Source organism: Capra hircus, chromosome 24 (genome assembly GCF_001704415.2).
Source record: "Capra hircus breed San Clemente chromosome 24, ASM170441v1, whole genome shotgun sequence".
Classification (NCBI taxonomy): Eukaryota; Metazoa; Chordata; class Mammalia; order Artiodactyla; family Bovidae; genus Capra; species Capra hircus.
The window spans coordinates 43,754,483-43,779,185 of NC_030831.1; the positions used below are offsets into that span (position 1 = coordinate 43,754,483).

Here is a 24,703-nt window from a genome sequence, read left to right on the forward strand (position 1 = left end):
GTTGTGCGGCACATTTCATCCTGTGTTGTGATTGGGACTCAGACCGCCCACCTGACTGCTGACACCTGTTGAGTCCCCAGCCCTCAGGTGACCTCGAGACCCCAGCTGATGAGGATCAGGTGTCTTGACTGGGAAGTGGTGCTGAGGTCTTATGGCTTTCTGAGATGACGGTGGCCCGTAAACCATCTTGATTAAGTGGTGACATGAGTGATGTGACCAATGCCAATGAGGCATTTTGTCTCAGAGACGACGGAGGCTCTGGCATCTGTAGGACCCAGACAGGACAGGATGTTGAGGGACTAGTCTGGCCCGTCCCAGCCATGCCAGGGAGCCTGCTCTCGGTAGTGCTGGGCCCGCCCCCTCTGGAGTCCCAGTGTATTCAGCCTTCCTGCCTGCCCTTGACTGGGAGCCTGGAATGGGCCGGGGCAGAGCATAACCCTAACTCTCCCCAGCACTCAGACCCGCCCCTGCTCACTGTGGGACCTCAGTGTGTGGCCCCCTGGTGCATTGGTAGGGGACATGCAGGGTGGCTCACAGGGTGAAGCATGTGTACTCCTGACGGACAGTCCATGATGTGAGTTATGATCATGACAGTGCTCAGATCAGTGCGGGATGATTGAAGGTGGATTTGAGTCCTTGACCTATGGAGCCCAGACACTGATTCAGCAATAAAAGAAAATGACTGTTAATGGCAGTTTTAGGCCAGGACTGTTGGCCTCTTCTCTTTCTTGTGGCCCATAAATTTAATGTGGTCTGATGCACTACGAAGGATAATAAAGCACATGGTGCTGCGGATTTTAAGACTTTTCTCTGGGAGTTTACCTTCAGTTTTTCCTCTGAAGAGTGTTTGGGAGAGAGCTCTGTGGACAGCACCCAGACTTGTTTCAGATGCACATGCTACTGTGCATCACTGCTGGACAGCACCTGCTGACCATGGAGGCGACCTGAGCGTGCTTCTATGGCCGCTCCACTTCCACGTTTATCAGAAACACGCATGCAGTCTTGTTCAGTCACTGTGTCGCGTCTGACTGTGACCCTGTGGACGAGACATGGCCTAGGTGCTGCCCTGGAGTTGACATGGAGGGCGTCCATAGCCTGGAGTGCAGTGATGGGGCCAAAGCCTGACCAGATTTGCTGGGGAGAAACAGGCCTGAGCCCTGGGAGTGGAAACATGCGAGTGCGGCCCAGAGCATTGTATTTTAGACGCGGAGGTTACAGCATGTTTGTGATCTGCTGCGAAGGATCCCTTGGAGGTGGTATTGATGATCAGTGTGTCCAGAATGATCACTGTGTCCAGTTCAGATCAGTGTGTCCAGTCAGTGTGTTGATCACTGTGTCCACTGGTGATCAATGTGTCCAGTCAGTGTATTGATCACTGTGTCCACTGGTGATCAGTGTGATCCCTGTCCAGAGTTCAGCACCTGTCATTAGGATAATCATTAGAATAATGAAGAGTGAGCACCGGAAGTACCAAAGGGCTCAAGTAGAGTGTCATTCTTCAACATTTCTTTTTTAAAACTCTGTTGAATTGTGGTTTCTAAGAACTTGAAGGACTTTTAGAATGTAAGGCAATAGGTAGCTTTCAGATTTTTCAGCTGGAGGATGCTGTCTTGCAGAGGAATCTCGAGGGAATCTACCTGCACACAGACTTAGCAATCCTGTGGGGACACTCACTGACCCCAAACCCCATATCCTCTGGGCCCTAGGCTATCAGAGGAGGTTGCAGAGTCACTGCTTTAATCCCAATACCACGTTGACCAGGAAGCAGTTGAGAGGCTAAGAGTCTTGTTCTTGCCTGAGGAAAACACAGTGTTTAGTTTAAGAGCTGAAGGAGAAACTCTTAGACGGACTGTCTATTCCATCCTTGGCACCTGTGGCCATGCTCCTTGCCAGAGTAGTGAGGACTCTTGAATGAATGAATGAAAGAGTGGCTTGAGGGAAAGAGTCCTGAGGCTCAGTGGTCACAATACCTAAGGGTCACTGCTGCACTTTCACCCATCTTTCCCCTGTTGGGGCCCAGGTTTGTGCCGGGAATGCCTGTGCAGCCATCTAGTGGGTCCTGCAGGTTGGGTGTGGTCCTCAGGGATGTGCGCACATGTCAGTGGGCAGTTCAGAACTCTTGTTGCTCCTCCGTGGAGCTGTTGTGAGTGGGGTGTGCAGGGTTAGTCTTGATGGATGTGTGTTAAATGCTCAGGGCTGTGCAGTTAGATCCTTTTTAGAGGCCCTAGATCCCTGGGTCAGGAAGATCCCCTGGAGAAGGAAAAGTCAACCCACTCCAGTATCCTTGCCTGGAAAATCTCATGGACAGAGGAGCCTGGTGGGCTGCAGTCCATGGGGTCGCAAAGAGTTGGGCACGACTGAGTGACTAACACTTACTTATTACAGCCTGTAGATACAGTACCAGCCTGGTCATCAGCACGCTGTCCGGCTCTCAACATTAATCCCACACTGTGGGCCGTGGCTCTCCGGGATCTGTGCCCTCCTCCACCCCAGTGCTCTGCAGCGGGTCCTCAGGCAGGAACTGCCAGCTGGTGTCTGTGCTTTTACTGCTGCTCTTCCTGGGGGTGCCCCCATGAGCTCCAAGCCACACAGTGTGACTGGGATGGTGAGGCTGGAACTGTGTCTGGACTTCTGTTTGTATGATGTTATAGGTACTTCATTATGGTGGGTTTAGAATTCTATGAACATTTGGTTTCAGAGATTTTTCTCACTTTAAAATAGGCTTTATATTTTCCTGATTATAAAATGGTACGTAAAAGTCAGAAGGAACTACAGATTACCAATGATCCCAGCACCCAGAAGTGTCACTGTTTGTGTTTTGGCGAGCATCCTTTCAGACTGTCTCCCATGTATTTGGTACCTTGCATGTACTGATGTGCTTTTTGTTTGCAGAGAATGTTAAGGCATTCTTACCTGCTTCCATGGGTGCTTCTATTATTGTTCTAAGAAGCTAATGAGAACACTTCTGCACATTCTGTACACAGGAAAACAAAGAAAAGCATTCATACATTCTTTCATGCAGTGCTTTTGAACGTAGACGAGAAAGAGTGCTGTTTGCCAGTTCCAGTTCTGAAGGACTTTTAAGATACCTGGTGGTGTTCTGATGACAGTTGGGTAATTTTTTCAGGCTGCTCTGAAGGGTGCTTGGACTGGAAGTCCGAGGCAGAGTACCTTAGACTGTTCAGAACACATTTTTCACTGCTGCTGCACTGACTCCTTCCTTGGTGGCAGTGGAGACTGACAAGGATTTTTTTCAAGCAAAGAGCTCCATAACTGTGACTCTTGCTGGGCATGTTGTGTAAAGAAAGCACCTGTGCTATTATTTTGTGGGTCAGAGGTAGGGGGTGAGTGAGGTCCGGCAGGCCTGAGTGCTCCTGGGCCCTGTCTGAGCTCAGTTCCCTGGGTTCTCTAGGTAGATGGGTTCCCAGACCATCACAGCATACAGACGGGGGAGGAGAAGTGGCAGCTGAGGAGGCTCAGGCTGGCATTGACAATTCCATGCTTTGTGTTGTGCTTTTTCAGAGTGCAAATTCACCTGCACCAGCGGGCAGTGCTTGTATCTGGGTTCCCTGGTCTGTAACCAGCAGAATGACTGTGGGGACAACAGTGACGAAGAAAACTGCCTCCTGGTGACGGAGCACCCGCCTCCGGGCATCTTCAGCTGTAAGTCCTTCCTGCCCACCTCGCGCCGTTCAGCTGTGGTGTGTTTGCAAACGGTAGGCGGCCCTGACCCTGGGATGTGGGAAAGATGTTGTTTTCGGTTAAGAGGTTTGTGTTGTCACAAAGGCAGTGTTTTCTTTTAGGATAGAAAGAGGGTATGTCTGAGAGTCAGAAGTTCCTTCCACTTTAAGTGGCCTGTGTTTTGTTTGGGAGAGGCTTTCTGCTGCGTATCTGAGAAGCACTGACTGATCTCAAGAAATAATTATTGTCTTAGTATTCTTCATACTGGTTTTAGAGAATTTTTGGAAGTAATTTTAAGCCACTATTTTAAAATAATTTTAAATAAAGAAGGATATATAGAGTCTGTGTTCAAGCATGTAATTAAAACAAGAAAATAGAAAAAAAAGTTTGTTGGGGATTTCAAAAGGTTGTAATTGTGTTTTTTTTTTCATTTGGTACTGGAGTGGGTTGTTTCTCGGGTAAAGCCCCAGGTTGAGGCTGTGAGCATTTCTTGAGCTGGAAGAAGGTGAAGTCCAAGTACGAAGTTCATTGACTGATCTTGTGGCTTTTGTGAAGAGGAAGGAGAGAGAAGGCACCTGGAAACATGGCTGGGCGACTCTGAGAGTGGCTTGTTGCGTCCTATGTTTCATTGTGTCCTGTTTCCTGGGCCTAAGGAAGTGTGTCAAGGTCAAGGATGCTTCACAGCACCTACCCTCACTGGGGGTCTTTCTCCCTGCCTCAGGTCCCTTCCTCCCTGCCTCTGGTCCCTTCCTCCCTGCCTCTCCTCCTTTCTCATCAGTATTTCCTGGTGTTTAAAGCCAATTTCCAAATATCTTTTCATTTTAAAAATGTGAACTCTAGTTTTGTTTAGAAGCTAAGTGAAGCTTCTCCATTTGTAAATGGCTCAGCATTGCCCAAAGACATCCGAGAATCTGTCCTAAGAGAAGAATCTCTTTTTTAAATTGAAGTATAGTTGATTTACAATGTTGTCTCAATTTCTGCTGTACAATAGTGATTCAGTTATATATATATATATATTTTTTCCTCCTCTTCCCCATGTTTGTTTATCACAGGATATTGAATACAGATCTCTGTGCTCTACAGGAGGCCCTTGTTGTCTGTCTTACATGTGCTATAGTAGTTTGTTTCCTAACAGAGGAATCTTAAGATCCTGTTGGCAACCTGTTGGTCCCTACTGTTCAGGTGTAACTAGACTTGTTCCCCTGTAGCCAGAATGGGAGGTTGTTGACAACATGCTGTCTTTTAAGAAGATGGGAGAGTCTGGAGACAGAACAACAAAGGGCAGGATGAGGGCCTCTGGCTTCACGTGAACCTGGGTTCAAGCTCTTTCTTGCTTAGGGAAGGCAGCTGAACTCCTTAAGGCTTAGTGTCTCTGTCCATGAAATGGGAATGATTCCTGCCGTGTACAGCTGCTCTGGGGGTTCACGTGAAGAGTGCGGTCTGCTTCATCATCCTGCTGCTTGCTGTGTGCCTGCTGCCGTCTGTCTGCGCAGCCGGACCTCCTTCACGTGAAGCATGGGCTCAGGTGTCCAAAGGCGAGTTCATCCTCAGAGGTGCTGGGTGTTTCCCGCCTCCTCTGTCCCCTGGGGAAAGCCTGCTGGGGGCTGCCCGCTGAAGGGGGCTCACTGGGCCTGGCCTCTCTGCCAGCTCACAGGCAGCTGGCCTGCTTGTCACATTTGGGTTTGCCATGGCTGGTCTGTTCTTTGTGGTACTGAGGGTGATCTGGTATCAGATCAGTGCACTTTCCTCCCCTTGGTCTGTAGCCAAGAGTAGAGAGTGTCTGCTTCCACCCTCAGCTGCACAGCGAGGCTTGGGGGAGTCTGCAGGCCCCACCAGCCTGCGTCTGCAGCAGGTCGGCAGTGTCCCTAGGGGGATTGCTTGTGGGGCTGCCACTTCCTCTCCGCCTTCAGAACTTGGAATGTCACAGGACTTCTTGTCTCTAAGTCAGTTTAGTCCAGGAGAACAAAGCATGCTTTCTCCTTACTCCTGCATAAAAGTCAACTTACTCAGTCTGCTCTGTGTCTGCATGGAGGAAACTCCCCATGTTCTACCCTTTGATTGCACTTAGGGTCAAGCACACTGGAATCGGTTTTTTGCCTGTGTTGTTGGCTGTGGGCATGCGCCCTGACTCAGGTGTCTTGATTATCTCTCTCATTTTGTATTTGCTAAAATTTAGCATGAATTAAGGTTAGAAAGAAAATGTCACTGTCATTTGTGAGGCAGCAGTGCTAATGATAGTAGAAGCCTTTACAATAACAGCTCTAAGAAACTTTTCCTTCTGAAAACAGTTTTGGAACCTAGACTCTGTGTCTCATCTGCTCCTCTGCCTCGTTGACCAGTGGACTGAGGCACATCCCTGGGTCTGAGCCCCACGCTCTGCACATGTGGGTGTGGAGCTGTTGTGAGTATCTTGCAAGGAGAGTGGTTGGTGTATCTTTTCAAGGAAGAGGGCTATACTGTCACCCTCAGTGTCAGCTTTTCTATGTCTTCCTCTATCAAAACATTGTATTCCTGAGCACTGAAAATACAAATCAAACAAATAAAATTATTATTTATAAAAATAAAATTTTACAATACAAATTATTATATTTACAGGTATATGTATTAAGTGCCTTCTTTGGTCATTGTACCCAGTGTTCTAGGGAATGAAGGACAACAGATTTCATTATCAAGGTGCCGACAGGCAGATTGGGGAACCGAAACACACTCGTGCAAAGATGACCCAGCATGGACACAGGGTACTGAGCTGTCTCAGGGACTGTGGTCCCGGAGTCTACAGAGAACCATTTTGCCAGGACGTGGTCATGGTGGCTTCGCCGAGGAGGCGAGTGGGGTGTCAGGGTCAAGGATGGCAGGGTGACTGGAGGGGGAAGGCAAGCTGGTCATGCCGCTCCTTTTGTCCTTGTTGCTGAAGAGATGGCCCGCGGGTCCCCAGCTGCGCTGCCTGTCTGTTGCCCTCAATGCTGGCCCTGTGCGCTGGGCTCTGGCTCCACGAACCTGCCCTTTGAAGCCCCTGTACTCCACAGCTTGTGGAGCTTGGTGCTCTACAGCTCTGGCTTCTGAGAAACAGGATTTGAGGAGTGTGGAAAGAGCTGTGTGCTTTGATGGTGTTGGTGAGGGCAGGCCTTTCTTGGTCCCCCACAGACCTCAGAGTGGGGGACTGAGGGTCCCTGCGACAGCTTTGCCTCCAGTGAGTGATGGGGTCCAGATCAAGGGCGGTGGCACTTCTGCCCATACTGGGGTCTCGATTGGTGGCCTCGGAAATCTCAAAGTGAAATGAGCCGAAGTTGGTCAGGTTCCTGGATTCAGCCAGGAAGTTAATTTCAGGACTTTTCAGAAGGAAACTGTCTTTTTTTTTGCCTAGGGTCATTTAGGGTAATAACAAACAAATTAGATAAATTCAGCACAATAAATTCTGAGCTAGATGTCTTTCTTTCCACCTTTCTCAGTTTTTTTCCAAAGGGACTAGCTCCCTCCCTGTCACCAGGCTATGCCCCCCTGTGCCCCTGTCTGGGAGACAAGTCCTGTGGGGCTCAGGAAGGGCTGACTCCTGCGGGCCCCAGAGGAAACATGACTAAATGAGGCAGCCACGCTGCCTGTCGCATCAGTGACCAGGTCAGTCTCCCAGCACAGGTTCCACCTTCTACCAGAGTGTCCCTGGCACCGCCTTCATACTGTTGCTGGCTTCTGGGGACAACCCTGCTGTTTGTTCCAACTGTAGAATCCAGGGTGAGGCCCTGAGTTGGCAGGCTTCAGTTTCCCCTCACTGGTTGTGGCTTTTGGCAAGTTGCTCACCCTCCTTATGCCTTGATTTTCTCCTCTGTGAAATGAAGACAGTGCTAGTTTTGGCATCTCGCTCAGAGGATTGCTCTGAGGATTTACTAAAATAGTTCAGGTAAAGCAGTTAGAATAATGCCTGGCAGTTGCACCCACCACACATATCTTTACCTGACAATACTTCAGTGTTGTATTTCCTAAGAAAAAGACATTCTGATCCATAACCATAGTATAGTTACCAGGGACCAGAAAACGTAATGTAGATATAGTCCTACTCTCTGACAGGCAGCCCCCTTAAACTCTCGCTGGTGGCCCGTCTTGTCTTTCCAAGTAGTTGTTCGTGTTTTCAGCAGAGAGCCTAGGATAAGTAGTGGAACAGGGCTGCTTAGGGCATGGTGCTGGGAGAGCCCTCCTTCCACTCTCTGCTTTTCTTAAATGTTGATGGCCAGGGGTGGAGCCTTCCCTCACTGCCCCTCACTTACCAGAGGGGACACAGCCCCGTTTCTCTGGCGATTAGTCTTGCGAGTTTATCTGAAGGCCTGTATCCAGGCTTCCTTAGGCTGGGGATGAGGTGGGCAGAGAACTGCCATTTGCTGAGTGCTGGCTGTTTATATGCATCTTGTCATTTATCTCAAAACCTGCAAGTCTAGAAAGGTTGCCTAGGAAACATTGCTCAGATAGGTTAAATAATTTTTTCAGGATTGGATCAAGGAACTGAACTCAGGCTCTGGGTTTTTTGATTTTAGCTTCTAGGTATTTGGTTTTCTCATGATTTTTTTTTAATAAGATAAGAATTTACACTTCAGTTTTTAAAGGTTTGTAGGGTGAAGATCAAACAGTGCATTATTATGAAAGACCATATAAGTGAGTGCCCCACAATCGTTAGTGTGTGTGTGTATGTGTGTGTGTTAGTTGCCCAATTGTGTCCGACTCTTTGCAAACCGATGGACAGTAAGGCAAGAATACTGGAGTGGATTGCCATTCCCTTCTCCAGGGGATCTTCTCCACCCATGGAATAAACCCTATCTCCCACACTGCAGGTGGATTCTTAACCGTCTGAGTCACCAGGGAAGACAGTTGTTTATATGGCAGTTTTTGATTGATACATAGACAGTGGTATTCTTGGATTCATCCTGGATTTTCAAATAGATTCTGAAACGTGAACCCAGGAGCCCTCAGATATCAAGGGTCATTGGTTTTGTTGAGAGGGAGTGCTGAATCTGTCCTTCAGTTCTGCCCGGCTGTGTCCTGTTTATGTGTCCTGCAGGAAGTCCATTCCCCTTTCCGCTCTCCTTTCCTGCCAGGAGGTGAGAATGTGAACCCCCACTTGGTGGGATCCAGTGAGCAGAGCGTGTGCATTTCTGCCACTGTTCACCCCTCTTGGCTGTGTGCACAGGGCCCCTTAGTTGGATGTGGGCTGTTAGCTCTCGTCCGGATGCCCCTTCAGACGCCCTGTGGTCAGACTGGTGCGGCCTCCACAGGGAGGGTGGGAGGTCTCCCAGAGTGCTGTGTTGCCCCAGGCAGGGAGGCTGGGGTGGTCCTGCCTCAGTCAAGGCCAGTAGGAGAAGCCTCTGGCCTTGAGCCATGCTGTCCTCGCAGCACTGTGTGTTCTTTTCACAGGGCTGCCCACCCCAGTGTCAAGTTAAAAAAAAGAAAAAGAATCCATGGCAAAACCCTTACCTGGATTGTGTAAAATGACCCAAGATGGCATTTAAAGAAGATTGGGTCGGGAAGGGCAAGCTTACCCCCCTCCCCAGCCAAGAGGGCCTCTTCACCTGCCCCTTTGGTTTGTGCCTCTGTTTCTCCAGATGGATTTCTGATCAGTTAAAATCTTGTAAAGTCTTGAAAGGCAACTCAGCGTTTACAAATAAACAAAGGCAGAGAGCAAAGGAAGGGGTTTCAGTAAACCCAGGCACCCTTTCTTCCTGCTGTGACACTAAATTTACTGGATGAAAACAACCTCTTAAGATTCACGTTTTGATTCTGTTACTGCTTTCCTGTGTGCGGGCTGTCCCACTTCAGATGAGATTTATCCACTTCTTTAAATATTTAGTAGTCTAGCGTGGATGTTAATGACAGTCTGGCAGTGCTATTTTGAGAACTGCAACAATGATAGTAATTTTCAGTGTCAGATTCCTGCTTTGCAAGGGGAGAGCGGGCGGGGGAGGGGCGGAGGCGGAGACGCGGCTGCAGTCCTAATGGAGTTGCCGGCCGTCCGCGGGCCTGCCAGACAGATGGGTCATGAATACTGTCTAGACGCCCTGCCTGCGGAGCCCGGTCTCTGAGGACACGCACCGAGACGCCGGCTCGAGTAACGGGAAAGTCAGGGCAGGCTCTGTGTAATCAGACAGAAATCAATGCGCGCTGGCTTCCTGCGGGAGGGGGATGCGGGCGTGCGGTGGGGGAGAAAAGATGCGCTCTTTTTCAGGTCAGTTTTGTGCAAACTCGGCTAGTATGGGCGTTAGGGGTGCGAGCTGGGAGAGGTGCAGAGGATGGCGCTGTGGACTTGGGCCGTCCTCCACCGCCGGATGCGGGGTGACCGCCCCAGACCGCCCGGGCCCTGGACAGCAGGCCGCAGGTGCGGGACCGGTGGGTCGTGTGTATTGCTGAGTCCCATGCTGCTCCGGTTGACACTGTCTGCCCTGACTGTTGGTTTCTAGAGTTTAGTCTCTTAATTATGGAAGGTTTTAGAGACTCACCTGGCTGGCTTTCCTTCCTCCTGCATCTCTGAGCACTTTGCAGAGCTAGATCTTGTCATGGCAGCGCTAGCTGGTGGTGCTAGAGGCAGGGGGGTTGAGCCCTCAGGAGCCCACTTGGCCTGGCAGGGACACGGGCACCTTCCGAGGGTCACTTCACTCAGGGCCATGTGTGGGGCTTACGGGATGGAAGTAGTGCCGTTTCTACCCAGAAAACACTTGGTCTGAGTGTGGTTGAATGGGGCAGGGCATCCACAGCAGGAGCCCACTTTGCTTCACTGGGAGAGAGAGTCCTGGGTGCTGGACTTTAAGTCTATAGCCATGCATCAATATTTGCCTCAAAAAAATTACCCAGAAGGGTCTGCGGTAAACCTTGGAAGGGGCCCTCTTTGAGGAACTGCAGAAATAGAGGTGAAATTCAGTCATCACAGTATGTGTCCTGTCCTGCAGAGGTGCAGTGACCCCATGGGCCTGACCCTAGAGTCAGCCACTTAGACTCTTTCATTAAGTTACGTCTCAGTGCAGACACCCGGCAAGGCTTTTAATTTGGAAAAAATCTTCCAGCAACCTAAATTTAGCAATAATTGTTTTTTCGCTCCTTCATCCATTCTTCTTGTGTCCTGAGAATGAACAACAGAGGGGAAACTAGATGGTTTTTGCATCTTCCTGCCTGGAAAGGAAAAGATCAGAGATGAAAACATCTTGTAGCACAGGATCTCTGGAGAAGGAAGAATCAGAGCTCCAGGCAGTGAACGGCCGACCTCCCAGAGTTGCTCTCAGAAGATCTTCCCAGGCATCCTCAAGGCACTGCTGTCTTTCAGAAAGTCTTGTCTTCCCTGAACTTGCCTGTGTCCTGTCAGCTCCATGGAGAGTGTGAATCTCCCCACTTTGGGCGAGCTGAAGGGAGTGATGCCAGCTGACCACAGCCTGGGCGTCTGGAGGGTGAACCCCAACACACTGGTTCTGTCCACATCAGCAGATGTGGTGTACCTGAGTCAGCTCCCCTGGGCTTTCCTGGGGGAATGGGCTGGAATGGGGGTGTGGCCCCCTCCCTGGGGAGAAGCCCTGCCTCAGGTAGACAGCTCCTGTCCTGAAGGGGTGCCAGGGCATGTTGCTTCCTTTCTTCACCTCTCCATCTTCACTGTAGTTTCTGTACTTCCTTTACTCGTGTGTTCTAAAAATGGGAGAAAAAGGAACTTGACCTAAACCTCTGACCCTTTTCTCCTTAGATCCTGAAGAGGAGGGGAGGGCACACGTTGTAGGGAGGTGATGCCAGCCTGGGTGCTGGACTTTAAGGTACTGTGCCTGGGAAGGCACCCACACTGGCAGGGTCTCCTACCAGCTGGGCTGGAAGCAAGCGGCTCTCCATGTGGCCGGAGGCGGGTGTGGCTGAGCGAGGCAGAGACAGTAATGTCCCTTTTTGAATTTGGCAGTTTCCACAGGACAACCAAGAAAATGCAGCCCCTTCCTGTTACATATGCTTGGGAGATAGAAATGCCAAGTCTGCTCCTTGGGGAGGTGACTGGCCTGGATCTAAGTTCTTAAAAGCCGGTCTGACCTTAGAAGACGTCCTGGGGCACCTTCAACCCCATGAGGCTGCAGAAGCCATGGTGGCTGCCTCCTTAGGCCCTTGTGATTTGGTGTTTGCTCTCATGTCAGGACCTTTAAGCTGGAGTGACAGGGACAGTGGACAGTGCAGGTAGCATCTCCCAGAAAAACCAGGTGTCAGAAATGATTCATGTTCAGATTGTTGAAAAGAACAGGACAGGGAGCTGGAGCGTGCTCTAGAGAAAATGTGTTTGGGTCGTTACCTGTAGAAAATGGTGTCCTGAGTAATAGCAGCACATCCTTTGGGGCTATCTTGTGGAGAGTGTTTCTGTGAGTGTTGGGTTTGTGAGGAGTATAGGGTGCAGCGTATACAGGGAAGGTGGTGTGGGTGCGGGGGTGCAGTATGGTCTCCATCTAATGCTAACCCACTGGCCTTGAGAAGATCCTCAAGGTTTTGGCAGTTTCTCCAGTGCTGGGTGTGGGACAGCACTGGTGGGTGGTGCCCGGGCAGACCCTGTTGTTGGGGTTGGAGTGTCTTGGAGAACTGTCTTTCCCAAGCAGCCTAACAGGTGGGGGAATTGGGAATTGGTCACGAAAAGCCAGCTTACCTGGAGATAAAGGCTGATTTTAAGGAGTAGTACTGGAGAGGTAAATTGGGGTCAGATTCTAGAAAATCAGGATATAAGGTGTTGTCAAACAGTTTTTATTCTCTTTTCTGAAGGAACTCATTGAAGATTTTTGAAAAAGATTTATTTATTAATTTGATTTTTGGCTGCACCAGGTCTTCTTGGCGGCAGGGTCTTTCTCTAGTTGTGATGCGCGGGCTTCTCACTGCAGTGGCTTCTCTTGTTATGGAGCACGGGCTCAGCAGTTGTGGCTCCCAGGCTCTTGAGTGCAGGTTCAGTAATTGAGGCACATGGTCTTAGTCCAAAGACATGTGGAATCTTCCCAGACTAGGGATCAAACTGGTGTCCCCTGCACTGGCAGGCAGACTCTTAACCACTGGACCACTAGGAAGCCCTATTGAAGATCTTTAAGGAGGCAAGTGAGGCTGTGAGACGAGGCAGTCAATGTGGGCAAGTGCTAAGGAGCACCAGCTCTGAGCCCATTTTATAGGCAGGGGAACATTATGGAGGGGGAGCCCCTGGAAGGACTAGCCTTGCCCATGGAGCAGGTGGGCTTTAGGTGAACTCGAGCTGCCTAAGGAGACATAGCAGTTGGGGGGAGGGATTGGCTTTTCAACAGATTTTGAAAAGAGTCTTATTGCTATGATGATTATCACAATAAAATTTTGAAAGGAGTGTGTGAAAGCACATCAGAAGATGGGTGGATGGATAGTGAGAGCTGCCCCAGCTCAGGGGAGCCCCCTGCCTGCCTCCCCCTGGCAGTCTACGAGGCTTCCACATGCTGCAGCTACCAAGGCAGCTTGAAGTGGGCCTCACGGCCCCTTCCTGTTCTTGCTGAGAGGATGGCATGGAGGAAACCCCAGCAGTTTACAGATTTACAGCCACCAGGACAGGCTGATGCGGGGGTCTGTGTGTGACCCGGGGTGTGTGAAGGGATGCAGGAGGCCAGTGCTGCTGCCCTCATGGTTCAGGGAGACTAGGGGGTGGGGAGCAGGATGAGAGATAGACTCTTTTTCTCCCAAACCTGGTAACATGGTTTCAGCGAAACCCTGACTTTCCCATCTCCAGCCTTACCCAGGTATGATGGTCTAAGTGTAAATATTAATGAGCACAACAACAATAAAACTGGCAGCAGCGCGAATGAATGTGGTCTCCTGCAGTAGAAATATTTACCCGATATGTCCTGCCAATGAGAGAGATTTTGGCATTAAACCTAGACATTACCTCACTCTCCTGGGCAGACAGCCGACTTCAGTGCTAAGCAAGTCTGCAGAGTGAAGAGCTGCGTGTACCTGCCTGATTGGCTGCTCAGCCCAGACTCTGGTGGGAAGTGATTTCTTTGAGTGTATCTGTCTGTCTGTCTGTCTGGGTCTTGCCCTTAGTTCCTTTCTTTGTTTCTCTAGCCCTCCATAGGCTTGTCATTGTCTATTTTCAAATTGCTGGGTTTTGTGTTTGTTTTTGTTAATCTTGAAGGGCACATTGTGAAAAGGTCTGCCAGCCAGGTGGGCAGGTATTAATACACACGGAAACCTGAAAGGTCAGAATTATCAGGAGGAAAAGTGAGGAACCTGTGTGTGTGTACGTGTGTGTGTGTGCAAATGTCCCCACACACAGGCTCACATGCCCTTCTTACTTATTAAGAGCCAGGAACTGGTGAATGAAACAGGTTTCTTGTTTTGTTGTGGTTTGTTTTAATTCATGATTAGTACAAGGGGATGTTCCACAGTAAAGGATGTTTTAGTTCAAGATTAATGGCAACTAAAATAATATTTTGAAACATTTGAAATTATACTGAAAATGTGGTTTTTGACGCTTCTAACCTAAGAAAACATACTTGAAACCATCTATTCCGCTGGCCTCAGATCTCTTTGAAATTAGTATTACATATAATGTAGAAGTTCTGGGTTAGCACAGGAGACAGATCTGGGCTGGAAAGTAAAGTCTTTGAGTTGAGAGTACTGGGAAGGCTTTGAGTTGTCACTAAAATACCAAATATTCTTCCATAAGTTTCCATATAGGTTGTGGAGAACCACGCTGTCCGTCTACTGCTGAGACCAAGTCACCCTTTATTTTCCTTAGATCTTGACTCTCAGTTTCACATCGTTTAGGTTTTGTGCTGTTACTACTGAGTGACTTAGTTTTATCAGTTGGTTTAAAGTAAGAAGTGCTTCCGTTTTCCTGTCTAATCTGTTCTTGAGCACTGGCTGTACCAGGCTAGTCCTTGCTCCCAGGATCAGCTTATTTGGTAGCCTTGTTGTGATGCAGAACAAATGGGCCTCTGGTGCCACCACCAGGCAGCCCCTCTCGGTGGAACATTATCCACAAAAGGTAGAAAGTCTCAACTTCACCAGAGCAGTTTCATACTGTGTAGATGATACTGTGCTTAACAGCGTGTCTGCACTTGATGGCCCTGAGGACTGAATTCCACCTAAGAAATCACTGTGGGTGTGTTCTGTGGTGCTGGGGACCGGGCACCAGCTGGAAGTCCCTGCTGGTCCTTGTCTACATCATTCAGGGGAGGCTTACCCACAGTGGAAAGGGGTGGTGATGTGACGTTAGCCCGAAGCCATAGCCAGCTTCTTTATTGGGGGCAAAGATAGCTTTACTTCTTTGAATGAGCCCAAGTTCATAAAAACCCAGCATTGAATCCTAGGGTGCTTTTGGTTTTAGTTTTGGAGTTTCAGTAATTTCAGGGTCCTCAGGAAAACATATTACCGTAAACTTCACTGGTCATAGAGAAACATTACCAATGCCACTGAATGTTAACGTTCAGGGCTGAAGAAGTGTGACAGAGGCAGGTGGATGGGAGTGGAATAAGGACATTTGTTCAAGGAGTGCAGTGGTCAAGCAGCCAGATGACCTTGTTAAACTGGGCCGATCTCACCCCAGATTTTGATGCCTATCACTTGGAGAGTGGTTTTATGTTCATGAAGAAGACTTGGCTGCTGGCAGGCTTGGCAGAAGCAGAGCAGAGGCGTGTTCATTGGTGTAATAACTTTAATAGCAGTAGTGCTTGTGAACATCCTGGCTTCCTAGTCACTCAGCGAAGCCCTCTTTGCTCCTGAGTTCTTACCAGGCGGGGCATGCTTGGCCCCAGGCCAGGGCCAGTGGATCCCATCCAGTGTGGGGACAGCAGAAGGAGCCCTTGATCAGGAGCTCTGAGACCCCCCCACCCCCACCCCCATCAAGTCTGCTGGCTGGAAAGCAAAACGAAACAGTGAAATAGAAGTGAGCTTCACTTTGCCAAATTAGTGTACGTCATGTTTTTCTTGGTTTTGTTTAATAACAACTATTAATTCATCCATCATATTTTCTGAGCACCTGCTATGTTTTGGGGCTTCAGGGATAAGCTGGTGAACAGGTCCTCTCTGACACTCTGTGCTTTAGTTACGGGCTCAAGTTTGGTGTCAGCCTGAAGAGCCTCTGACTGAATTGTGTACATTAATCTGCAGAGAGGGATATTTTTCTTATCAGAGTTGATATTTCAGACTGATAATCCATCAGTCCACTTGGATATATTTTTGGTCTCCAACTATTGTCAAACATTTGATTGCTTAACTTTCCATGATTTCTTTGAAAGAGTAAGAAGGGAGGATAAAACAACATTGAAACTAGTAGATTTAGGGATTGTAGAACATCTCAAGGAGAAAGGCTTAATGGGAAAGAAAGTAGAAAGAATTAAGGATTTACATTTAGCTTATGATCTTAATTTTTCACGTTTTTTGGGGGGTGGGCGGCATGGGGCACACACTGACTGAAACCGCCCACCCTAGCCGGGCACCATAGTAATGATTTGCATGAGTTACTTTCGGACAGGAGGTCCTGGTAAGGAATTTGGAACTAATAAGCCACCACCAACCAGAAGAGTTTGGGAAATGTCAAAAGGAGAGACCACGTGTCTGATTACCTCTCAGAATCCTTCTCGCGCATCCATCTTGGCTGAGCAGTGTGTGCGCCACCAGGAAGGACCCTGAGTCAGAACAATTGACCAAAGACAACCTGGAAACTAATCCCATCACCACAAAATCCGAGAGTGCAAGCCATGTGGCAGAGCAGTCCTCCTGGATTTCCTTACCCTACTGCTCTCCGCCTGGTTGCCCCTTCCCAATAAAATCTCTTGCTTTGTCAGCACATGTCTCCTTGGACAGTTCATTTCCAATGTTAGACAAGAGCCCACTTTCAGGCCCTGGAAGGGGTTCCCCTTCCTGCAACAAAACCAGAGCATTTCCCCTTTATGCCTAGCAAGGTTTTACGAATCTGGGTTTAGTTCGAATATTGATTTTATTTATGAGTGGTACCCCTGTTCCCCGGGACTGTTGATGATTTGTTATTATGCTATAATCCTTACCATGGAGTAGCATTCAATATGTCTGAATTTATGTGATAAAGGCTTGAAGGTGTCTGTGTCTATAGCTGGAAGGAGGGAGAAAGAAGTGAGCTTTTTTTTGAATTGAGTTTAATGACTCACCTCAGTAGGTGAGTGATGTTCCACATTGGGAATTAAAAGGACTTTTCCATTTTTCTCTTGAACATCGTGTATCTTTCCCTGAACTGAGGGAGGCCCGAGGAAATGTGCTCATCTCTCTTGACTCTTAAGAGGCAAAGTACAATGATGCTGTGAAAACTATGAAACAGTTATTTAAAATGCAAGATTATTTAAAATTCATTTGATTGGAATGGTGCATGGGGTTGCTGCATTCTTGTTTGTGTTTAGTTCCCTAGAAGAGCTTCAGGTGCACCTCCTGACTCTCCTGTGGCCGGCCTTCCTTGCTTCCTGTGGGTTGTCAGAACTAGTCATTTCCTTCTGGTTTCTGCCACTGAAACGCTTTGTGGTTTTACACTTTGCTGCCTTCTTCACATTTTACGGATGTTTATTTCAAGGCAGTTCTTACCTGCACTTTTCTATAACTCTCTTTCTTCCTAATGTAGCGTCCGCATGAATGTATCAGTGCTTTTTAAAATCAAAGGATGATTGCCTCACTGCAGGTCTGGGGATGTTTGGTAATTGGGCTTCTTGATGATGCTCCACATGTGTCAAACTTATTTTCAGAAAGTTGGTTAAATTTTTAATGCAGCCCATAGTTAAATCATGCTGTAAATAGAAATTTTATCTTTTTTTATAAAGAAGAATGTTATTTACTTTTTTAATCTAAATAAACGAGAAGTTGGTTATTTTCCCTTGTAGTTTGGAGGAAAATACCTTGAAATAGGGAGGACTTGAAGAAAGAGGCCTAGAAGTTTTTATAATCTTTCTTGAAGAAGAACAGAAATGCTCTAGCTGCACCTCCAATGGTGGAGGCTGGAGTCAGATCCCTTCCCACAGGTCTGTCGAGCCACACTGCTTACACTTTCCATGGAGAGGTCGGGCATCTGGGTCCTCATCCTTTTTAGTTACATGTCAGTTGGCTCCTTTAAAAGGAGGAAAGGTAGGCAGAGAGACAAACATAGAAGTCTCTCTGATGAGGGTTGAGAAGCCACCCTGTCCACTGAACACTCTGGAGACTTCCCCAGAAGATTATTGCCTTTGCCCTTGACCACGGAGACTGTCACTGAGCAAATGAGTTTTAACCCTAACCCTGGCCCAGGAACAAGGAAATAAAATGAAACGACCAGCTGCCAGTGGAGGTTATGTTAAACAAGGTTAGTTTTTGGTTTGTTTTGATTTTTTTAGTTTTTGCACCAGGTCTCTTTGATTTATCTGTATTTACTTTTTTTTTTTTATTGGTAAAAGATGTAAGTTCAAGAAAAACTGGCAAGAGACCTGGGCCAAGAAGCTGAGGATTCTGTAATTCTTTGTTTAGTTTGTGACCCCCACAGACTGCCAGGCTCCTCTGTTCATGAAATTTTCCAGGCAAGAAATACTGGAGTGGGTTGCCATTTCCTTCTCCGGGGTTCGTCCCAATCTAGGGATCAAACCCTTGTCTCTTGTATCTCCTGCACTGGCAGGCGGATTCTTTGCCACTTGCAGCACCTAGGAAGCAAAGTGAATCCGTATATAAAATTGAGTCGATGTTAAGTAAACTCAGGCTTCCTTGGTAGCTCAGTTGGTAAAGATTCTGCCTACTAATGCAGGAGACATAGGTTCAGTCCTTGGGTTGGTAAAATCCCCTGTAAAATCCCCTGGAGAATGAAATGGCAGTCCACTCCACAATTCTTGCCTGGAGATTTCCATGGACAGAGGAGCCTGTCATGCTACAGACCAAGGAGTCCTCCAGGTCAGAATACTAGAGTGGGTAGTCTTTACCTTCTCGAGGGGATCTTCCCAACCCAGGGATCGAACCCAGGTCTCCCGCATTGCAGGCGGATTCCTTACCAGCTAATCTACAAGGGAAGCCTGAAGCAGCCAAACAACAAATTGGCATCTGGCCAACCCTCTATGCCACCGGTAGGGGGCGTGTGTGCGCTGTGGGTGCAGGACTGGCCCGGTCTGGTGCTGTCGAGGGCTGGCCCACCCCACTGCTCACCTGACCTGCAGAGGTGCAGAGGGGGTGCAGGGTTGCGTGCTGGTGGGTCCCAGGATTAGAAACCCCAGGAAAGGAGCACTGAAGGAGCTGGGACTCCATTTCTCTTGATGCGGGCACCCTCTTCTCTTGAATTTATGCTACTTCAAACGGTTTCATTTGAAATTCTGGTTGGTGAGTGTAGCTGTGCACTCTTGTGACTGTTTTTGTTATCTTGAAATGTGCTGGTGCTGGTAAGATTGCAAGATGATGACAGCACACACAGACGTCTCTCAGCTACCGTGTCTCCCTTGATTAATCTCCTTTCTGTACTGACTTAGCTTCAGTTAATCGTCCTCTGAGGTAAAAAGGAAGGAAGCGTGTAGGATTTTGTTATTTACTTGACTGGCATCCATTTAAAACAGTGTGCTTTATACCTTAAAGTTGGAATTGCAGATTCTGGTCTTCTTTGAAAACTAGAACTATTTGAAAAATTAACTTCCTGCACAAGCTGCTTGAGTGCAAGAGCAGGGTCTTAGGCTTGTTGGAAAATCCATCACTGTCCAGCAGTGGGTCCATGAGCGCCGCCTTTGCTGCAGCCAACCCCCGCGTGCTGCCCCCCACCGCCAACGAGCTAGAGCAACTTCCTGCATTTCCCCAGAGCAGGCAGCCACCTAGTCGACTTTGACTGTCATTGTAATGGGCTCCTGAGGCCATCACCTTTGGGAGATGCCTGGTTGGGACAGCACAGTGGTGCCTCAGAAAAGCTGAGTTGAGAGGGGCAACGTTTGCCTTGAGGTGTAGAGGGAGGCACCATGCATGCATTTAAAGACTTAAGTTCCCTGCTGGCAGTTTTTAATGATCTGCTCATTTTATTAAACATTTATAATAAGAAGTTGGAGTTTTGGGCACTGAAGGGCAAGAGGTTTTGTGAGTAAGATTCAGAAAGACCAATATTTCTGTTTAATTTATTTTACTCACAGAGGCATTTGGGTTGAATAGCAAATATTGATACCTAATTGTGTTTTTATGTGTCTGAGCAGAGGAAACTGAATCGTTGATGGGTCCATGGTGTGTGGGAACTTAGTTCCCCATCCAGGCATTGCACTAATGTCCCCTGCATTGCAAGGCAGATTCTTAATCACTGGACCATCGTGAAAGTCTCTTTTTTGGTAACTTTATCATCAAGTTAGGACTTACCCCATTTTAAAAATATTCTTAGGAAAGGATTGAAAAATGATAAAAGGTTAGTATTTTGTTATTATGTATTTTTAGTAAACGTGCTGTTCTGCTGCTGCTAAGTCACTTCAGTCGTGTCCGACTCTGTGTGACCGCATAGACGGCAGCCCACCAGGCTCCGCCGTCCCTGGGATTCTCCAGGCAAGAACACTGGAGTGGGTTGCCATTTCCTTCTCCAATGCATGAAAGTGAAGTCGCTCAGTCGTGTCTGACTCTTGGTGACCCCATAGACTGCAGCCCACCAGGCTCCTCCATCCATGGGATTTTCCAGTTGAGTCTAAATATTTGTAGACCTGAAACAGTGGTAAAATTGTTAATGAATGGGAAATAGATGTAAAGATTCATAGTTGGTGATTTGTTCAGTATCACTTAGCAGCATCAATATTTTTGTCCACAAATTAAGGTTTCCTGTGTTGTGCACATTGAAAATATTTGTCCACTGAAGTGTGTATGACCTTGTGTACTCGCAAAGGCACTGGGACGTTTTGGTTGTTGCTGGGTTTGCAGTACTTAATTTGGGTGTCTAGTGACAACAGTGTCTGAAGATGTGAGAAACAGTGAAGGTCCGCTCAGTTGCATCCAGCTCTGCAACGCTATGGGCTACATCCAGGCCAGAATACTGGGGTGGGTAGCCTGTCCCTTCTCTAGTAGATCTTTCCGACCTAGGACTCAAACTGGGGTCTCCTGCATTGCAGGTGGCTTCTTCACCAACTGAGCTATCAGGGAAGCCTTGAAGATGTGAGGCGAGAATCTAAAGTCCAAAACATGCAAATAATTACTTTCCAAGAAAGAACTCTTTTTAAGATCTAAATCAGTAGTTTATTTCTGTGTTAAGAGGCAGTTTGCAGACATACTTGAAGAGTATCATTCTTTAAAGTCTTTGAAGATGTGAGATAAGACATGCTCCTCTGGCAGCAGGGAGCCCTGCAGAGAGCACTCCTGATATGTGACAGACATGATGGTGGGCCTTTGTGGTCTTCCTCCCCCAGACCCAGACCTGCAGTCTCATCACACGGGGAAAAAATCAGACAAATCCCAGTCAAGGGGAATTCAACAAAATGCCTGACCATCCCTCCTCAAGACTGCCAAGGTCATGAAAAACAAGGAAGTCTGAGAAACTCTCACAGCAGGGAACCTAAGGAGATGCGTGACTGCATGTAATGTGGTGTCCTGGGTGGGGTACTAGAACAGAAAGAGAACATTATGTAAGAAAGCAAATACAAATACACTGTGGACTGCAGGGGATTTTTCTCTGAGTTAGAATCCATAAGAGGAAGGTTGACATCAGTCGAGTCTTGCTGCCTTTCTGAGCTCATCATAGCATTCAGAGCAGCTGTTATGGGATCCGCTGTGACCCGCCCGCCGCCTCATCTCCTCCTCCTCCTCACCTCTTCTTCCCCTTCTCCTCCATATCATCTTCATCTCCTCTTCCTCATCTCCTCTACTCCTCTCCTGTGTTTTTAAATTGTTCTGCTAGATTACTTGTGATGAAATGTCTTGGTCTTTTCTTACCTGTGAGATGAAATATTAGATAAATAGCTGATTTTGGGGTTGCTATTTTCGTTTGAAGTGGGCTGGAAGATAGCAGTCTAAGTATCTAAATTTTGTTGTATGTCTCAGGTGAACAGCAGTTGTTACCTTAGGACATAAAGAAATGTAAATAAGTCATATTTTAGTTGAAAAATTACTTGGTCTGTCCTAATAAGTAAGCCAGGCATGCCTCAGAGAAACTAACTGTATTCATACAAAGACACAGAATTACAAGTTGAGAGAGAAGCTTATAGGGTATATATATATAGTTGAATTATCTTACTTTATAGATGGAGTGAATCAAGACTTAGATGATGACTCAGAGCTCTTTTGACAGTTGTGTTGTTTACTAAGAAGGTGGGTAAGTAGTTTTTTGTGTGTGGACTAGTCTCTTCCATTTTAGCAGCTTCAACAGTGTCTTCCTCGTGACTTCGTAATTTTAGAGAGAATGTAAGTCTGTGTTGAGCACTAGATTTATTAGTCATCTGGCCTGAGGCTGATGGTCATTTTGGAAAGCATTCTGCCCTACCTGGCCAGTCGCTGAGAGTGACAACTTGCATAAATTACCACAAATTGGGTAAAAACACCTGTTTTCTTTAGCATTAATGGATGTTGTTTTTTATCATTCATCATGTCCAGAAGCTTGATTTAAGTATGAGTTATTTATTATCACTTTGAATTTCTGAAACTACTGGCTATCATTTCTGGGCAGTCGGAGAACATTTTTAGTGAGCAGCATTTTCCTTCTTATGGTGAGTCCTCATTCTTTTCACATGTTCCAAGAGGCCACTGGGCCTCGCTGGAGTGAGTGTGTCTGAACTGGAAGAAATGAAATAGGTATAAACTCTGCTCTTAAGAACTCTGCTGTCCAGATAAGCATGTGGTTACTTGTACTGTATATCTCTTGAATCGTGTGAAATACAGAGGACAGGGGTAACGAGGATGCTCTGGGAGAGGTGGGCATGGTGCTTGGCTTTGCCTGAACAGATGAGCTTTTCACAAGAGGAATTATAGGCCCAGATCAGGTGGCCATGTAGGGACTTGTAGCTGAGAGCAAGGATAGCTCCATGGAGCCGGTGGCCTGGAGGCTGGGTCTTCAGTGTCAGGAGGTTTCCAGAGGTGTGAGATGCCTTTGGGGAGAAAGGAATTTCAGCTGTTAAAGACATGCCAGTGGGAAAAGTTGAAATATATTTGGAAAATTCCATGTTGGGGGATTGACTGTTGCTGAATCCTAGTCTTTGTAATAGATGAAGGGTGATACTGTTGATGTGATTTATGACTGTTTATGGGGCCCTCACCCTGGCTGAGGTCGTGTGTGTCAGTCAGCTCTCTTCACTGTAAAGTTACTGTCTTCCCGTTATTCAAAGAGAGCCACCCTTTAAGGGGTGACTGATGCTGTATAAAATATAGGTATTATTAACATACTGTGATAAAAACCAATCCATGAAAATCATGGGTATTCCAGACCAGTTATCAGGCCTAAGAAAATGGCAAACAAATGCTAGACTTTACCTGTGTTTTGAAAAAGATCGTCATCTAAAGTTGACCTTCTCCAAAACTGGTACCTAAAGGTGGTTTCCTTTAGATGAGGTTTTAATAGGGAGACAAGAAGTAGTTGAGAAGTGAGTTAAGAGGTAACACTTGTCTTAGTGTCTGGTGTGAAGTCCTCACTCTGTAAATGTCAGGCAACACTTCCATCATCATCTTCCTTGTCCTTGAATCACTGAAGATCCTGTACACCAGACACCAGTGCATCCAGATTCTTAACAACCAGGCTCATTATTTCCACGTTGAATTTGAATTTCTAAAAAAGTTTTAAGACAAAAAATTTAATCATTTTTCAAGGTATAACAAATTTCATTATTGAAATACAATGAATGGTTTTTGCAAACTTTGATTGTCTCTTTAAGAGGTGTTGGTGTGGGCTGCTCTGGGAGATTGCCTCTTGATTGCACTGTTGTCAGTTCCTAAGCAACCACTGCCAAATTTGTCTGCACGTCACACAACTTGTTTGTTATCCAAGCTGTTTGGAATTCTTACCCTTGTACCAAAATAGACCAGGGAGGATGGAGTAGGGCTGTACCATGGCAGTGGGCTACATTCAAGCATCCCTTCCAGAGGCGTCTCTCTGGCAGGAGAAAACAAGAAGCAGTGCGTCCTCACGAGGGGGAAGACTCCTGGAAGACCAGCCCAGGATGGGGCCTATCTGTGGCCCTGCTTCTCCGTCCTCCCTGGCTCCTCTGGCCAGCAGGGCAGGCTGCTGAAGCAGGTCAGAGGTGCTGCTGCCGGTGAACGTGATCGCCTCCATGGTCGCCAAGGCTACTGAGGGTTATTACTGTGGATGAAAGGAACACTTGAGTCTTGACGGTGATCCCCAGTCATTAGTGACGCTAAAGGTCTCTTGAAAGAAAGAGAGAATCCCTACTTTGATTTTTCCTCAATAGATAATTGTTGACTAGTAACAAACTGTTTCTCCAGCCCAATTAGAACAACATCTGCTTCGTAACAGGACTCTGAAGCATTGCCACTTGCTTCTGGGACTCACCCCCTGACCTGTGAAGGAATGAAGGAACAGCAGGGACCTGGGAATGGCACTTGCCTGAAACAGCATTCATGGAGAATGTCTGGATGCTCCAGCTGAGTAATTTTTATGAACTGTTAATTACATGTGCAGCCCAGTCCATTAAAACTGCAGCGAGCATGTTAGCCTGTTTAGAATTTCTAAATATACGTCTGTGCATATCATGTTTGTGTGTAAATATACACATATGTATAAACACATCTATGTATATATGCGCATATATGTATATATGTACAAAGTCTGGATTTCTTCAGAGTCTGGATTATTTCTTCAAAGTCTGGATACCAAGGTCACACTATTTGAGAGTGGGGAAACTTGAGTTCTCGTAGAAGCTACGCAAATCACTTCTTCAGTGACCTTGGCCAAATCATGCCTTTTCCTGGCTTCAAATTCCTTGTCTCAGGAGCTGGTTAGTTAGGCCTCTTTGAGCTCCAAGATACCACGTGGTTTTTGGGATTACTGCTGCATCTGGACAGAGCTCTAGGGCCCTCTAACCAGGGCAGGGCATCGGCTTCTGTCTATGAAATGCCCAGTCTGCCATTCAGAATAGACTGGGTTGGGTGTTAGAACCAAGGATCCCCTTGA

General features: G+C 47.3%; 1 protein-coding gene across 1 annotated transcript in view; it reads left to right on the forward strand.

Annotated features, from left to right (window-relative positions):
- Positions 1–24,703, forward strand: part of LDLRAD4 (low density lipoprotein receptor class A domain containing 4) — a 160,890-nt gene that overhangs the window by 107,212 nt on the left and 28,975 nt on the right. Inside the window, 1 exon segment of the mRNA XM_018039377.1 lies at positions 3,523–3,663. Within this exon segment, the coding sequence (XP_017894866.1) occupies positions 3,523–3,663 (141 nt within the window).